Here is an 18246-nt window from a genome sequence, read left to right as displayed (position 1 = left end):
TGTAGTAGTTTTGGCTACACTCTTAAATACCTGTTTCATATTTATTAGCTTACTGACAAGGTGTATAATATAATAAAGGTTCTTGTTGCTGTTTGTGGGAGTTACACAGTGTCACTCTTTCCTGCTTCTACCATTTCATTTCAATTGAGGTCAATGGGTCCATTGGAGAAGATGACACAAGAGGGTGCTGTGAGGCTCTATTTGATCTGTGTTCATTTGTGCAGAAACAGACAGGGCCAAAGTCAACCTTCTCCTTAGTGTTGCAGTACTCTCATCTGGTGGAGTCCAGTCTTGGTCTTGCCACCTCCATTGATTTGGTCTTGACTTGGTCTCAGGCACTCCGAAATCCAAACAGCTGGCCTTGACTTTGGGACTTAGGAGTGCATGATACTGACTGAAGACTGATTCTTAGGAGGTGGTAAATCTAGTACCCTACTCAAGTAGGAACTCAAGTACAATACTACTTCTACTATTTTCTTGTAGGCCCAGTCTTGTTTTCTCTTTCCTTTTTAGTCTTTGATATGAGCACAGAACGTGAGCTTTGTAATGGCAGTTTTTAATTACAAATGAAAGCTGAAACACAGAGAGCTAGACTTCTTTGGGCTGAACATCAAATCAACATCAGAAGTGAAGCTCAGACAATACAGCACAGACTAGAGGAAAATCATTGGTTAAAAAAGTCAAAGTAATTTTATTACAAGCACAAAGCACATTAGCAAAAGATTACAGAGCATGTTGCTGATGTAAATACTATCAGTGCAGGAAATTGTCAAATTTGTAGTTAGTTAATTTGTAGTCTCCAGGTAACAAGTAGGAAACTTTACAAGGTTCCCCAATGACATCCCAACAAAAACAAATATGGCTGCTCTTGGTGATAACTCTTGTGCGGTTAGAAGACTGAAAATTAGTCAACTTTACAACACAAGTAAATGATATAGCATGGAAACATCTAGGTAAAATGTACTATAAATGTAAAGTAGACATTTTTTATTGACATTTATCACTTTTATTTGGAGAAAAAAAAGGACTTGTTTGAAAGAATGACAACATTCTGTGGGCCTTTTCTTGTCTCTTATCATCCAACATCTTAGTCCTAAGGTTCATTCAGAACATACTGCCTTCCATTATGCAAATTCTGGGGACTGTGTGATGAATGACTGCTCAAAAAAGATGGAGGAAGCTTCAAATTATTCTATAGATAGTGCTTAATTATACAGGTCTATTCTAAATGGACAAGAATGCCACTTAACTCACACTGGAATAAATTTACTTTATCATTATAAAAGTTGACATGAAAATGAGCCATATATGTACAGTCATTTCACAAAAAATCATTTAAATATATTCCTTATACAAATTAATAACTTAGACTATATATGAAATTTAAAAATAGTCATGGTAAAGGTATAATGATTATCTACACATACAAAATAACAATTTTATAATACTTTGAAAACAAACAACAATAAGGTGCAACAACTGTCACAGACAGGTACATCAGGGAAAAGGTCTTATCTTGGTCAAATTTAAAGTATGCACATGATTTAATCATATGGTATAAATTAAAGCAGTTTCCCAATGCTTATCCTCGGGAACAAAAGCGCTGCACATTTTCCATTTCTACCAGCTCTATCTGCACATAATGAGCCAAACCAGGTGTGTTTCATTGTCCAGCCAGCTGGTAAAAATGAAAAACGTGCAGGACTTTTGGGCCCTGAGGACCGATGTATGGAAACACAACTTTAAAGGATAAATTCTCCATAATTAACTCAGTAAACCTCCAGGCACACTGTGATAAAGGTGCAAACAAACAAGGCTTTGGCCAATCTATGGATGTGTTCGGCCTTCAGACCATTGACTTTTCAGTCTAACGTCCAGGTCACATTAGGAGAATAACACTGTAGTAATTTCATTTGCACCTCTCACAAATATTAAATGCTATATAGGCCCTGAGCCACACCAATGTCCATGCTTATTGCCGGATTCTATAGCTTATAATGGATAAGACTAACCAACGGATGGGAAGTCAGTACGACACTGGTTACTTCTCAAGCCAAGGCTGGTACCCTTTTACAACGGGGTAGACTCCAGCAATGCTGAAGAAGGGTCTTCTCCAAGAACACAGACAGGTAGCATGTCCAGGAATCAAACCCACTTCTAAATATTGGTAGCCCAGCTGCTACCCGACTGAGCTACCTGCTCCACACGGAAATAGAAATTTTGTGATTTACTGACTTTGCTGTGGTTGGTGTTGCAGCATATTATATCCTGCAGTATATTAGATTTTGCAGGCAGAAATCATATACTGTGTAGGTAAACCAAAGTTGACCTCAATGTAAAACAAGCAAAGCCTGCACTGAATGTAACCTTGAACATTTCAGAGCAGTTGGTGGCGTGTTGAGACTCCACTGAGCACAACATGTGATGTATTCCATTTGGTATGGATTCTGGAACAATGCTCCAAAATACGGGTATTGCAAAGATTTCAAGACGTTCCAGAATAGTGTTTTTAGTTTACTAATTTGCAGTACAGACGAAAGGTTTTGGTATCATCTCTAGCTACATGTTCTATCCATTCTTTAATTCTGGTTGTCCTTTCCCCTTTTGTTGCATATTTCATCCCGTATTCGTTGACATAGTTGTAGTCAACATCATGTTTCTCTTCACATGAATAGTTGTTCTAGTAACATGCAGATTACTTGGAAAATTTGACAGCCCCTAATTGATGTACAGTATAGTATTTCTAGCTGCAAGGTATCATAGGTGAGACAATACCCTGAAAATGCCCATGTAGCTTTATCCCCGTGAGCACAGAGATCTTTATGTCACAACATTTGTAAGAAAACTAGCACACAACATGAATGTGTCGTGCCCTTAGCACCACAATGAGCAAGTTTGAGCAGCTTTTATCATGTTACTCTATAGTTACCACAATGTTAGTGGTAAAATGGTGTAGTTTAAAAAAAGAAAAAACTGTATGCAGCACCACATTTACATTGTTTTTAAGATATGATAAATTATGTTTTAACAATGATCGCTACCTTAGCAAAGTAAAAAGTTCAGGTACAAAAAAGTAACAAATAATGTACAGTTTATTTACAAGTTGTCTGCTGCCTTTAAATGTATGTGTGTGTCTTTAAATAGGCCCATATATACAAAATAGTGTGATCCAAGACTGCTGTGCAAATCAATAAAATGTCCTTGTGGTAGTTGTCAGATTACATATGTCATAATAGCACCTGGGATTATTTGAACCAATGCAAGTAGTTTGTGCTCAGAGCAGGGAAGCACATATTGTTGCTGCAGGATCCTCCGTAGCTGGGAGGACAGGCGGAGCACGGCACGCCTACTTTGTAGGGGGCTTCTCCAATCCAGTTTCCCCTGGAAAATAGTAATATGTACAGCGTTAATTTGGAGGAAACCAGAGAACTTGTATTTTATGACCACACTGTCCTAGAAAACTATAGTTGATCACATTTTTCAATGAGCTAAAAGAAGTCAGCAATTTCATGGGTCATATGTCTTGAGATTAAAGACTCTTGCTCACAAGTCTACCACAAGCCCTAACACAGACTGATTCCTGAAATTGTTGAGATTTTTTGTCATTTATTTTGTCGGTCTCCAAAGCTTTGGTGGTGTGAGGTGATGGATCACATCCTTGTATTTGGGTTAACTGAATGCCCAAGCAGTATGGGTGGCATTTCACCTCTCGGCACAGATCAGAAGTCTGGATTAAATCTGTCGTCACCCTGACCTCATATGGTAAATGAGTTCACCAGAATTAACATGCATCTACCTGGTTTACAATTTATATAATATGTAACAACAATCAGAGTTCAGCATTCAGTTATTTCTTACATTCAATTCATTTTTTTTAGTAATGTTTGGATAGCTTTATATTCAGGTGGTTTTATGAAAATTCAGCAAGGTACGTATATCTTATATATTATATTCCAATTCTAAGGTGGAACTATGCCAGTATACAAAGGTATATTTAAATATCTAAAAAGGAAGAGTAAAATAAGACAGTAGAAAAGAGTAGAGTAGAGCTACTTAGGTGCCTGGTCTTGAGAACCAGGGATGGTAGGTTATGTTCATTTTGAGTTGTAGTTATATCATGATTTATTTGGCTTTATATTCATTTTGCAAATATGCAAATGTTCAGTTTTTGATTTAGAGTTATTCAGTCAGTTTAAAATGCATTTACATTTTTATTCCATTTGTTTTTGAGTAAGCTTGAGTTATGGTCAGTTAGCTTTACAAGTTACTTTTAGATTCACACTCAGTTAATGTTACATTCAGTTTCTTTTAGATTCACGTTCAGTACATTTTTCATTCAATTAGCTTTTCATTCAGTGAACTTTATATTTACTTTTAGATTAGATTCACGTTCAGTTAGCTTTGTTTTTAGTTACTTTTAAATTCACGTTCAGATCTCTTTGCGTTCAGTGAGCTTTATATTTAGTTACGTTAGGATTATTCATGTTCAGTTACCTTTGCATTCAGTGAGCTTTATATTTAGTTACTTTTAGATTAGATTCATGCTCAGTTAGCTTTGTGCTTAGTTATTTTTACATTCACATTCAGATATCTTTACATTCAGGGAGTTTATGTTTAGTTACTTTTACATTCACGTTCAGATCTGTTTACATTCATTGAGCTTTATATGTAGTTACTTGAAGATTACTCATGTTCAGTTACCTTTACATTCGGTTAGCTTTATATTTAGTTACTTTTACATTCACATTCAGATATCTTTACATTCAGTGAGCCTTATATTTAGTTACTTTTAGTTTAGATTAATGTTTAGTTACCTTTACATTCAGTTAGGTTTTTTTTCAGTTACTTTTGGATTCACATTCACTTAAATGTACATTTAATTAGCTTTATATTTAATTACTTTTACATTCACATTCAGTTAACGTTACAGTCAGTTAGCTTCATATTTAGTTACGTTTACATTAACTTTCAGTGATGTTTATATTTGGTCTTCTGTCTCTGTTTTTATTGTGTTTTTATCTTTTTAGTGTTTTATCTGATATCTTCCTTTTGTTTTTATATGTTTCTTATCTACTGTATTTTAACTTTTATTGTATTATTTATATTTTATCTGTTGTCCAGCACTTTGGTAACCTTGTTTTTAAAATGTGCTATACAAATAAAGGTGGATTGGATTGGATAGTTAATTTTAGATTAGATTCACGTTCAGTTAGCTTTATGCTCAGTTAGCATTACATTCAGTGAGCTTTATATTTAGTTACTTTTAAATTATATTTACGTTTATTTAACTTTTCGTTCATTTACCATTATATTCAATTGGAGTTTGTATCTTTATCCAGTTAGGTTTAGATTCAGGTTTAGATTCCTTTATACTTTTCTGTGCCGTTAGCTTTTATATTCTGTTAATTTTATGTGCAATTATCTTTCAGTTCAGTTAGTTTTATGTGCAGTTAGCTTTATGTTTATTTTATGGGGAGCATGGTGGAGCAGGTTTGCACTTTTGCCTCAGAGCAAGAAGGTCATGAGTTTGGTTCCACCAAAGTTCACTTCCCGCCTGTGTTTGAGGGGGTTTCCTCCCAACCAGTGTTGCCACAGTTACTTTGAAAAGTTACTTTATTATTTACTTCTTACAGTTACTTTATACAGTTACTTCATTAGCAGCTGCGGACAACTTGCCGGCAGCTGCTGAATGTAACTAATAAAGTAACTAGTAATCTCACTTGGTTATTTTTTTAGATTGAGTGCTCAGTCACTTTGCTGATTAGTTACTTTGCTGATTACTCAATCTTAAGAGTAACCAAATTAGATTACTAGTTACTTTATTAGTTACAGTACGTTAGTGACAAGTTGTCAGCAACTTCTAATAAAGTAACTGCATAAAGCTGCTATTGAAGTCACTATATAAAATAACTGAAAAGTTACTTTTCGAAGTAACTGTGGCAACACTGCTCCCGACATTAACAACATGCATCGCTTCAACTCCCAACGGGGGTAGGTGGCAGGATTGGCCATGCACTCAATGTAAAAACATTCATCCAGTTTGGAAATGCATGCAGATGGAGACAGGTTAAGCACTAATCAGACTAATACAGATGTGGCAATACACTGCATGAGCACTTCAAATTCTGATGAGATATGTGAGTACAATCTAAATGATCAGTTAACCAAATACACTTACTTAGGGGAGTAGTTGCAGACTAAATATGTTGCACGTTTCCACACTGAACCCCATACGTTCATATTGTAGCACGTGTGAACAGCACAGCCTACTTTGTTAGATGTTGCCCACACCATCTGAGGAACAAAAAAAGCTAGTGATTAATGCAATTGCTGGCTCAATTCATTAGTGTTATTTCACAAGTGATGACAATTTGTGGCTTTCTACCTGTGTATAATGGGTACACATGGGTCCATAGCATCTGAGCGGGCATCTGGGGTTGCAGTCACGAGGGTACGGAAAGGCATAATCTTTTACCTCATCATACCATGGCTTGACTAGTTGAAGAATGGATCGATAACTGTAAATGGAAGACAGACAAACTGAGGTTAGACTGTAGGTGCCACAACTGACCATGAGCAACAGCAAATACACTTCTTAACTCTGTGGGAAAACACTAGGAGTGAAACAGCCATTGTGTTTGATATGTCAGTTCAAGTTTAAAGGGTAATATGATATTATGTACATAATTCAAGACTTAACTAAAATAAAAATCTTCAAGCTATTAGGTCACTTCACGTTTGGGAACATGTGCTGGTGCCACATGTTGCCTCATCCATCACACCCCCTTGGGTCATGGACAGACATCATTCAGGCAGACAACCAGTCCATCACCAACTCTTGAAAGTAGCCATTTATCTGCCACAGTCAGATGAAACTTGGCCATCCCCATTGGCCTTCTCCAGCCTGCTTCTTTACCAAAGAAATGTGCCACATGGCCCAATGTCATAGCTGATGTTTCCTCACAATGTAAGTAATGCTCCTCACCTGACACTCTGGAAGGAATCATTCTTTTGACAGAATAATTGCAGTAGGACCCAAACATCACTAAAAAGAGACCTAATGTCAAAGACATCTAGTCATCGCATTAGCTCACTGTTATGCATCAAAGTCTCCAAACCATACAGTTAGACAGGAAGCACCAGGACTCCTAAGGAGTTCGATCTCCATTCTACTGCAACGATATCAGCATCGCCACACATCTCTGTCAAGCGACCTCATGACGATTTGAGTTCTTGATCTCAAAGGCCAAGGACCCAGAGGCATGAATGTCTGCCAAGGTAAGTGAATGACTCTACAAGTTGAACATGTTAACCACAAACAGATACTTCTGGTAGCTGAGTCCAGGAAGTCATTGAAAGCCTAGATCTTAGTTACCTAAGCCACTGGTTTCTACGACTCCACAAAACACCCAGGCTATGCAAGCACTGAACCATCAACAATATGTTGAATAATAAATCTATTTAATAAATGTATGATTTCATCTGTGTTTCTGCAAAGTAAAGAAGTGCTAATGTGATGTCATTTATGTTTAAGTTCTTATTTATCCTATACTGGTATCACTGTGTGTAGCTGGTATTTCCTGACCCTAGAACTATAGTTTCATGATGTAACAACAACAAAACCCGTACGTTTGAGAGGAAATGGCATCTCACTAATTTAGAAGATCTTCACTTAGCCTGGAAAAAGAGTCTGTTGCTCTATAAAAAAGCCCTCCGTAAAGCTAGGACATCTTTCTACTCATCACTAATTGAAGAAAATAAGAACAACCCCAGGTTTCTTTTCAGCACTGTAGCCAGGCTGACAAAGAGTCAGAGCTCTATTGAGCTGAGTATTCCATTAACTTTAACTAGTAATGACTTCATGACTTTCTTTGCTAACAAAATTTTAACTATTAGAGAAAAAATTACTCATAACCATCCCAAAGACGTATCGTTATCTTTGGCTGCTTTCAGTGATGCCGGTATTTGGTTAGACTCTTTCTCTCCGATTGTTCTGTCTGAGTTATTTTCATTAGTTACTTCATCCAAACCATCAACATGTTTATTAGACCACATTCCTACCAGGCTGCTCAAGGAAGCCCTACCATTATTTAATGCTTCGATCTTAAATATGATCACTCTATCTTTGTTAGTTGGCTATGTACCACAGGCTTTTAAGGTGGCAGTAATTAAACCATTACTTAAAAAGCCATCACTTGACCCAGCTATCTTAGCTAATTATAGGCCAATCTCCAACCTTCCTTTTCTCTCAAAAATTCTTGAAAGGGTAGTTGTAAAACAGCTAACTGATCATCTGCAGAGGAATGGTCTATTTGAAGAGTTTCAGTCAGGTTTTAGAATTCATCATAGTACAGAAACAGCATTAGTGAAGGTTACAAATGATCTTCTTATGGCCTCGGACAGTGGACTCATCTCTGTGCTTGTTCTGTTAGACCTCAGTGCTGCTTTTGATACTGTTGACCATAAAATTTTATTACAGAGATTAGAGCATGCCATAGGTATTAAAGGCACTGCGCTGCGGTGGTTTGAATCATATTTGTCTAATAGATTACAATTTGTTCATGTAAATGGGGAATCTTCTTCACAGACTAAAGTTAATTATGGAGTTCCACAAGGTTCTGTGCTAGGACCAATTTTATTCACTTTATACATGCTTCCCTTAGGCAGTATTATTAGACGGTATTGCTTAAATTTTCATTGTTACGCAGATGATACCCAGCTTTATCTATCCATGAAGCCAGAGGACACACACCAATTAGCTAAACTGCAGGATTGTCTTACAGACATAAAGACATGGATGACCTCTAATTTCCTGCTTTTAAACTCAGATAAAACTGAAGTTATTGTACTTGGCCCCACAAATCTTAGAAACATGGTGTCTAACCAGATCCTTACTCTGGATGGCATTACCCTGACCTCTAGTAATACTGTGAGAAATCTTGGAGTCATTTTTGATCAGGATATGTCATTCAAAGCACATATTAAACAAATATGTAGGACTGCTTTTTTGCATTTACGCAATATCTCTAAAATTAGAAAGGTCTTGTCTCAGAGTGATGCTGAAAAACTAATTCATGCATTTATTTCCTCTAGACTGGACTATTGTAATTCATTATTATCAGGTTGTCCTAAAAGTTCCCTAAAAAGCCTTCAGTTAATTCAAAATGCTGCAGCTAGAGTACTAACGGGGACTAGAAGGAGAGAGCATATCTCACCCATATTGGCCTCTCTTCATTGGCTTCCTGTTAATTCTAGAATAGAATTTAAAATTCTTCTTCTTACTTATAAGGTTTTGAATAATCAGGTCCCATCTTATCTTAGGGACCTCGTAGTACCATATCACCCCAATAGAGCGCTTCGCTCTCAGACTGCAGGCTTACTTGTAGTTCCTAGGGTTTGTAAGAGTAGAATGGGAGGCAGAGCCTTCAGCTTTCAGGCTCCTCTCCTGTGGAACCAGCTCCCAATTCAGATCAGGGAGACAGACACCCTCTCTACTTTTAAGATTAGGCTTAAAACTTTCCTTTTTGCTAAAGCTTATAGTTAGGGCTGGATCACGTGACCCTGAACCATCCCTTAGTTATGCTGCTATAGACGTAGACTGCTGGGGGGTTCCCATGATGCACTGTTTCTTTCTCTTTTTGCTCTGTATGCACCACTCTGCATTTAATCATTAGTGATCGATCTCTGCTCCCCTCCACAGCATGTCTTTTTCCTGGTTCTCTCCCTCAGCCCCAACCAGTCCCAGCAGAAGACTGCCCCTCCCTGAGCCTGGTTCTGCTGGAGGTTTCTTCCTGTTAAAAGGGAGTTTTTCCTTCCCACTGTAGCCAAGTGCTTGCTCACAGGTGGTCGTTTTGACCGTTGGGGTTTTACATAATTATTGTATGGCCTTGCCTTACAATATAAAGCGCCTTGGGGCAACTGTTTGTTGTGATTTGGCGCTATATAAAAAAAATTTGATTGAATTTGATTGATTAACAATTGAATCGCTGAATAGTTATCCAACTAAAAAATTACTGCGGCTGTTTTGACAATTTTTTGGGATAATCGATTATCATTTATCATCGACAGCCCAAACCTTTAATGATTCCAGCCTGCAAGAGACAACACTGTATGGATTTTTTAAATACTACAAATAATTGCCAAAAAAAGGTACTTCTGCTATGTGTTATTCATTCATTCATTCATTCATTATCCATTCATTTTCTATACCCGCTTACTCCAATCAAGGGTCACGGGTGGGGGATGGAACCTATCCCAGCAGTCATAGGGTGTGAGGCAGGGTATAGCTTGGGTTGGACGTCAGTCTAAATTCACCCTCGCATGCACACCTGGAGTTAATTCAGAGACACCAATTCATCTCATCTCCATGTCTTTGAAATTGGGTGGAAGCCAGCGCACCCAGACGGAGCTCATGCAAACATGTGGAGAACATGCACACTCCACACAGAAAGGCCCAGGATGGGAGCAATCCCAGGACCTTCTTGCTGTGAGGCAACAGTGCTAACCACTAATCCACTGTGCTGCCCTAAATGTTATTCATTAGCTAATTTTAAACAATCTGCTAAAATTGGTCAATTATCCAGATTTGGCGAGGTGCCCACTGTAGCCTCAGTTTTCTCTTCCAAGCTGACAGGAGTGGCATCTGGTGGGATTTTCTACAGTTGTAGCCCATCTTTAAAGTTCAACAGGTTGTGTGTTCAGTGATCTCCTGCATACTTTGTTTATAATGAATGCTTATAACAGTTACTGCTGTCTGTCACTTCAATGGCTATTCATGACTATAGGCCTCAAGAAGCCATTTTCATCCCAAGAACTGCCGTTATTTTTTTCTCAGCTGATTCTCTATTGACCTTAGAGATGGCTGTGTGGGGAAAACATTGTAGATTAGCACTTTGAAAATACACAATCCAACCTGACACCAACAGCTATGTCATTTTCAAAGCCTCTGAAATCACCTTCCCTCCCCATTCTGATGCTTGTTTTGAGCTTCATCAGATCCTCTCCACATGTCCACATGGCTAAATTTATTTTCTGCCATGTGACTGACTGATAATTGATTGAACATATTTGAATTTAAATGATTTTGTATAGAGATGAAATTTTGTGAGCAAATTAGAACTTGTAAGGAAGACTGCACGCCTGGAAGCAGTGATGTCACAACAAGGTAGGCAAAGTACACCATCCATCCATCCATTTTCTTCTGCTTTATCCGGAGTCGGGTCACGGGGGCAGCAGCTCAAGCAAAGCCGCCCAGACCTCCCGATCCACACACACCTCCCCCAGCTCCTCCGGGGGAACCCCAAGGCGTTCCCAAGCCAGCCGAGAGATGTAGTCCCTCTAGCGTGTCCTGGGTCTTCCGTGGGGCCTCCTCCCAGTGGGACGTGACCGGAACACCTCTCCAGCGAGGCGTCCAGGGGGCATCCGGAAGAGATGCCCGAGCCAACTCAACTGACTCCTTTCGGCAAAGTATACAATTACATAATACTGTGAGCTGGAAAGGGGACCCCAAGGAAGACTGAATACATGAATTACATTACATACGCTACAGCAACGCCACTTTCATGAGAACTCTCTTAAACGCTATGATCATCAGGTATCGCCAAGTACACTGCAACGACATGTCCTGAAACTCCCCAAACGAGGCCCCCATGCAACTAGGCTGCTGCCAAACGCTTTGTGATTTCACAGCAGTAACCTTCATACCACCATAAAACACAATTATACTTTAGCAGTCAAAAAAGAAAGCACAAGCAAGAGGAGGAAGAAAAGAAAAAGAGGACAGTGACAGGGATTGTCTTTTGCCTGGGGCCCCCAGAGTGCCTTAAAACACCCCTGCCTGTAGCAATAGCATTTTCAGGTCTTTCAGTGCATTCAGTAATGATATCTCTGCAAACAAAGAGAATGAATGAATTATTTAGAAGAAACCACAAAATTCACAAGAAAAACTGTCAAACAACAATGCTGGAAAAGGAGTCGGATGAAGTATATGCTTATAAATTCATACTCCCTTCTCACGATTCATCTATTAAATTAAATAATTTAATCAGCTCACTACATGAATCCCATCTCCAAGTTATTTACAATCGAAATACCCACCAAGTCAACATCAATAAGTACATAAAAAAAATCAAATTTCAAGATTGATGATGAAAGGAATTAGTTGCAGCCGGTTTTTTTTTTTTTGTTTTGTTTTTTTTGCCCATGTGAAGCTGCCCTCGTTTTCAATTTGATAGAGTCGAGATGTGCTCATGGCTGTCTCTGACGTCTGTTCAGGTCAGAGTTGCAAACCAGGCTTTGGTTCATTTGAAAGGTCAGACAACACGAGCACACTTCACAAAGAAAGAGTACAAAACGAGGTCAGCCAGACCAATAACTTAGTAACGTCCGTTACTGCTGAGGGAGAGAACACATGTTAGGGAGCAAAAGAAGGGTCAGAGTTCACTCACCGTCCTGTCCTGACAGAGAGGTTTTGACCCAGGAACCTGAGGAGACTCGGTGGACCGTGCTCCCACAAACAGGCGTGAGCCCAGTCCTCAGCCGTCTTAGCCAGCATGTCGTCCCACACCTAAGACACGTGGTGCCAATGTGGAAAATACAAATGCTGCTCAGTTAGCAGTGACATTTGACATGAGTTGGTACTTTCTGACATCCAACCAAAGTAAGAGGCCCACAGTGAAACTCACATTTTACTGAAGAAACCTCAAAAGTTGATTAAATTACTTCAGCTGATAATACTCAAATGAATGAAGTTTGTCCAGATTAAGTTAACAAGTTGTCATAATATCATGTTAATTCAGATCAACCTAATTTGTTTGTGTTACCAATTCTGGTTTAATTTTTATTAAGATGGTCAACAATTTTTTAGTATATACAACTGGAAGAAGAAAATAGTCCTGCTATTTCCACATTTTTTATGTTACAGCCTTATTCCAAAATTGATTTTTTTTCCCTCAAAATTGTACAAACAATACCCCATAATGACAATATGAAAAAAGGGGGGTTTTGGGGGGATTTTTTGCAAATTCATTAAAAATAAAAATAATGACAATAATAAAAACAAAGAAATCATATCTATGTAAGCTCAAAATTGAGCTCAGGTGCATTATGTTTCCATTGATCATCCTTGAGATGTTTCTACAGCTTAATTGGAGTCCACTTGAGGTAAATTCAGTTCATTGAACTTTTGGCGAGAATGCCCAACCCAGTCTCATGGATTGTCGTGATTCAGCAGCACGAAATATAAATTAATCTATTGGTTTGTCATATTGTCAAGAAAAGTGCAAAATTTTCATCATGGCAGCACAAATTCATTCTAATTTATTCTATGATGGCTGCACATAATTAAAAGAGCAGTGGGGGTCAGGGGTGGTTATGGTTAGGGTTAGGGTTGGGGGAAGGAGTAGGATTAGGTTATGGTCAAGGTTAGGGTTGGGGGTAGGAGTAGGGTTAGTTATAGTGAGTTAAAAAAAAAAACCCTGACACGAAAATTTGAATCATTTTGTGACAGGATGAAAAACAAAATGTGAGACAGCTGGAATGCCAGGAGTCATGTTTAGAGGAAACCAGGCAGCATCCCTACAGTGAAGCATGGTGGTGGCAGCATCACACAGTAAAATCACTAGTGTAAAACTGTAACACTGACAGTGTTAAATTAACACTGCCAGTGTACATATGGTCCTACTCTTGTCAGAGTGAGATCCAAATGCTCACTCTCATTGTTAATTTAACACTGGTGATTTTACTGTGCATGCTGCAGGGATGTTTTCCAGTGACAGAAACTGGGAGACTAGTCAGGATTGAGGGAAAGATGAATGCAGCAATGTACAGAGACATCCTGGATGAAAACCTGCTCCAGAGTGCTCTTGACCTCAGACTGGGGTGACGGTTTATCTTTCAGCAGGACAGTGACCCTAAGCACACAGCCAAGATATCAGAGGAGTGGCTTCAGGACAACTCTGTGAATGTCCTTGAGTGGCCCAGCCAGAGCCCAGACCTGAATCTGACTGGACATTTCTGGAGAGATCTGAAAATGGCTGTGCACCGACACTCCCCATCCAACCTGATGGAGCTTGAGAGGTGCTGCAAAGAGGAATGGACAAAATCACCCAAAGATAGGTGCACCAAGCTTGTGGCATCATATTCAAGAAGACTTGAGGCCGTAATTGCTGCCAAAGATGTATCAACAAAGTATTGAGCAAACAGTGTGAATACTTACGTACATTCTTTTATTCTTTAATATTTATTTCATTCATTTAAAAGAAAAACAGAAAAGCAAAAACAAAGCACCACAATACCAGAATGAAAAGGAGCAGAAAGAAGAACAAAATGTGATTTCTTTTTTTATTTGTAATAAACTAACAAAATAAATAAACCCTTTTTCATGTTGTCACTATGGGGTGCTGTGAGTAAAAGTTTGAGAAAAAAAAAGAATTTACTCCATTTTGGCATAAGGCTGTAACATAGCAAATTGTGGAAAAAGCAACATGCAGTGACTACTTTCTGGATGCTCTGTGTGTGTGTGTGTGTGTGTGTGTGTGTGTGTGTGTGTGTGTGTGTGTGTATATATATATATATATATATATATATATATATATATATATATATATATATATATATATATATATATATATATATATATATATATATATATATATATATATATGGTAAAAATCACCAGTGTTAAATTAACACTGACAGTGAACATATGGTCCCACTCTGACCAGAGTGGAACCATATGTACATTGGCAGTGTTAATTTAACACTGTCAGTGTTAGTTTTACACTGGTGATTTTACTGTGTGTATATGTAATTTTGTACATGTAATTTATGTTGGGCAACACAATTTGGACTAAATGAACAAATATACATTTCAAAGTAAACTGCAAGTACAAACTCAATGTTGTGAATTCACACACAGAAGACAGAACAAATAGATCTACCAATAGAAATTGTTCAAAAATCACAACAATAACCTTTCTGGCAGGAGACTAGCACATATTTAGTCAAATTTACAGGCAAAACAAATCTTTTTAAAACAATTACACAGCTAACACCAAACAACACAGCTGGAACTACTGTCCTTTAGGCAAAGCTATTGTCCTGTACTTTTTGAAAATGTTGGACTGAATCTTCCTGTTTCATCACATTACTGGATGAAATTGGTTGTAAAGGAAACCATCCACTTTTTAATCACATACTACATAGAACACTAATACACGCTTAATAATGAGGATAAATGAAAATGTTTTTTATTCCACTAGTGGAGAATACTCAGTTGATCTCTGTTCAGTGCACAACCATATTTTTGACTGGCAAACGATAATTTTCTGATGAGGCTATAGTGGGGCTACTGAAATTGTGTGGGGGGGGGTCCGCCCCATCAAGTCCCATCCTGGAGCCACCAATGATCATTCATTCAGTAACCCAAATTTGTGCTGTACATTAAAAAAATCAGAAATACAATGCTGCTGGAGCTTCCGATTTTGTTTTTTGTTTTGTTTCCCTCCTCAACGGTTCCATTACTGCTCTGTGCACACTGCACATAGTAACTCCCTTCACGACTCTGGTGGTCTACTTCATGCACACTCTACAGCTGAAGAAGCCATTTTTTCCTGCAAAACTACACACTAAAATCAGAAGAAAAAAACCCTCCAATAACCTCAATGCTTTGTTTTTCTCATGCACTTTGGTTAATGCGCATGCATCCATCAAATTCTACATCACACGCGTTTTAATTAAAAAATGAGCTCACCATGTATTCCATATTGGCAGCCGGGGGAAACACTTTCTCTCTCACTTTGTTATGGTAATCAAGGATGGCAAGCATGTCGTTCTGCGTAATGTAACGCTTCCTCCTGCTTTTAGAAGCTGTGTCTGTTCCATAGCTGCGCGCTGCGCCAACAACGCTGGTCAAATTGGCGACCGGCGCGGCCGCAGTTGGAAGACTTGTTGCCAGTGCACTTGCTCCGCAAGATACGTACAGAAGTGCAGCAAACAGCTGACGTTTCATGTTTGGTTTGACGTCTATCAGGATGTCCTGCAGAGCAGAAAACCGAAAGTCATCAGCTCAGTGAAAGGACTCCCCAGAGCGCGCAAACAAGGGGAGTTAATCCCGCTGAGACTTTACGCACTGGTTTGGTTTCTTACCTGTCCTTCTTGCGCAGTGCCTCTCCGTGCCTACTTTTCCAGAATCACTTCTAAAGTCTGTGGAAAGGGCTGCACAGAGGGGAGGCTTCCAGTGAGGACTCTTTACAAACTTTGTGAGGGCTTCAGGAGGGTTTATATATGTGAGTGGACTGTGGAGGTACACGCACGGCTCCTCCCTGTCACCTGAAACACAACGTTTGGAGATGTTTCACTTCTCCTGCGTTTCTGACGATTGGTGCTTAAAGGGCGAGTTCACTTTTTTGTATAACCTTGAGAGAAATGCCCTTTTCCATAAACTGCTGAAAAAGAAATATATGTGCTGCTGATATAAATGTATATACATCTTTGCTGAAAAGGTTTAGTTTTCCCAGAATGCACATTCCTCTCTGCCAAACAACACAAGTTAAAACACTGAGAATGTCTCTTTTGGTGGGCAAGCAGTTAAGTATGTCTCATGGAGTTATGTTTGGAAGTGCACCGGGCGTAAAACTTGTGCCAAATCATCAAACTGCTGTGCCGATCTCCAGTGAATGGACGTCGAAACTGAAGGGACTTAGATTCTTTTCAGTTTTATTCACAATATTACATTTTCAGTGGCCAATTTGGTATTTTATCATCACCCAGAATGCAGTGTATAACATAATGCAATGGTGCATATGCCAAATTGTTGGAAGCGTTCCAGTTAGGCACTGTTCTTTTTACTCCAAGTTATTCATTATTTCCTTGAGCATCCCAGCAATAACGTGCTGCCTTGTTGGCAGTCCCCTCAGCTTTACTAGCCCTAGTTCTCAAAATATTAGCACTGAAAACGTGAATCCATGCATATCAGAGACAAACACAAACCAGAACTTTTCCAAAGATTTCTTGCACCTGCAACCGTTTTACGTACACCAAGAAGAAAACCTCATTAAACAGCATGGAAGATTCCAGAAATGGATGAAATTATTTGTTAAAGCCTCTAAATTGCTATTTGGCATAATGGTGCTTACTGGGGAACCTTTTAAGGGCCTAACTGAAGAATTAATGTGTTTTGGTGTTTAAGAGCAGGAAAAACAGAAACATTTTAATACTTAAATCGAAACTTCTGGAGCAAAATTTTAGATTTTACCAAATCAGACTCCACCTTAGGAGGATTCTTGAAAAGATTTATGGTACCACAAGCAACTGTACAATATATAATACAAAAATGCAAGACGCTTGGGGCCACACTGACTTTATATCATGAGGAGAAAGACCAAATCAACAGGAATTCAATAACCTTTGCTTATAAGATCCACCAGAACTTCAGGATCCTAATCAGTAATTTTTTAAAGATTTTTTTTCACAAAGAAAGTGATCAACAAAGATGAGTACACTACTGGGATGACTGATTCCCAAAAATGTTTTCTCATTATAAAACACATAAATTATACAATAATGATAATACTAATAAGACGGCTTTTCAGATAGGTTTGGCTGGAGGTCATAATGGACAACCATTATGACCTCCACCAACCAATAGCTGACATCCAGAATTTTTTTATTTCCAATCAGCTGTGTCTGATGTCATTTAGTGAGAATGTGAAAGAATGAGATAAAAGAAATCATTTGTAAGCTGGTCCAAATCACCACTAAATGACAGTAATCCTTGCCTCATCCAAGGGTCATCTTTCCAAAATATTTCCATTACTGCAGTTTTTGAGTTATCTTGCCTTCAGTCAAACAAATACCTAAACAACAAAGAGTCACATAAGCACAAAATATCCTCACCTACAGTCAGTCTGCGGTATATAAGTTATAAGTAATGTTCCTTTATAAGGCAGCTCTCACATCCAGTCAGGTTTTGTGCTAAGTCCTGAGTGACGACTACAAGGCTCATGAATGGCCCGGGAGGTCTCGGAGTCATGCTCAGTTCAGCATACTGAAGTAAAAAAAGAAAATGAAAGTCTTTCCAGTTTTAAACATGCTCAAAATTTCAGGAACATAGCCAGACTCCTGGCTGTTGCAGACCAACATGTTTAGATTGGAGCAGCTCAGTGAAGGCTTGGCACAAGTCAACATTCAGTTTTCATGCTGAGCATGGAATGCGCTAAATCGACTTGTTCGTAGTTGAGGACGAGT

The 18246-nt window shown here is 38.6% G+C and overlaps 1 protein-coding gene across 1 annotated transcript; it reads right to left on the bottom strand.

Annotated features, from left to right (window-relative positions):
* Positions 1-674: 674 nt before the first annotated feature.
* pi15a (peptidase inhibitor 15a) lies at positions 675-16249 on the bottom strand. Its single transcript, XM_034170283.1, has 6 exons — positions 16147-16249; positions 15752-16036; positions 12447-12565; positions 6386-6518; positions 6179-6294; positions 675-3381 (listed from the first exon to the last, which is right to left on the bottom strand). Exons 2-6 carry the CDS (start codon positions 16007-16009, stop codon positions 3246-3248), a joined length of 762 nt encoding a protein of 253 aa, XP_034026174.1. The 5' UTR covers positions 16010-16036; positions 16147-16249; the 3' UTR covers positions 675-3245.
* Positions 16250-18246: the final 1997 nt, after the last annotated feature.

This window comes from Thalassophryne amazonica, chromosome 1 (genome assembly GCF_902500255.1).
Source record: "Thalassophryne amazonica chromosome 1, fThaAma1.1, whole genome shotgun sequence".
NCBI classification, from domain to species: Eukaryota; Metazoa; Chordata; class Actinopteri; order Batrachoidiformes; family Batrachoididae; genus Thalassophryne; species Thalassophryne amazonica.
Note: the sequence above shows the minus strand (reverse complement) of the source record. Positions and strands in the feature narration are given on the sequence as shown.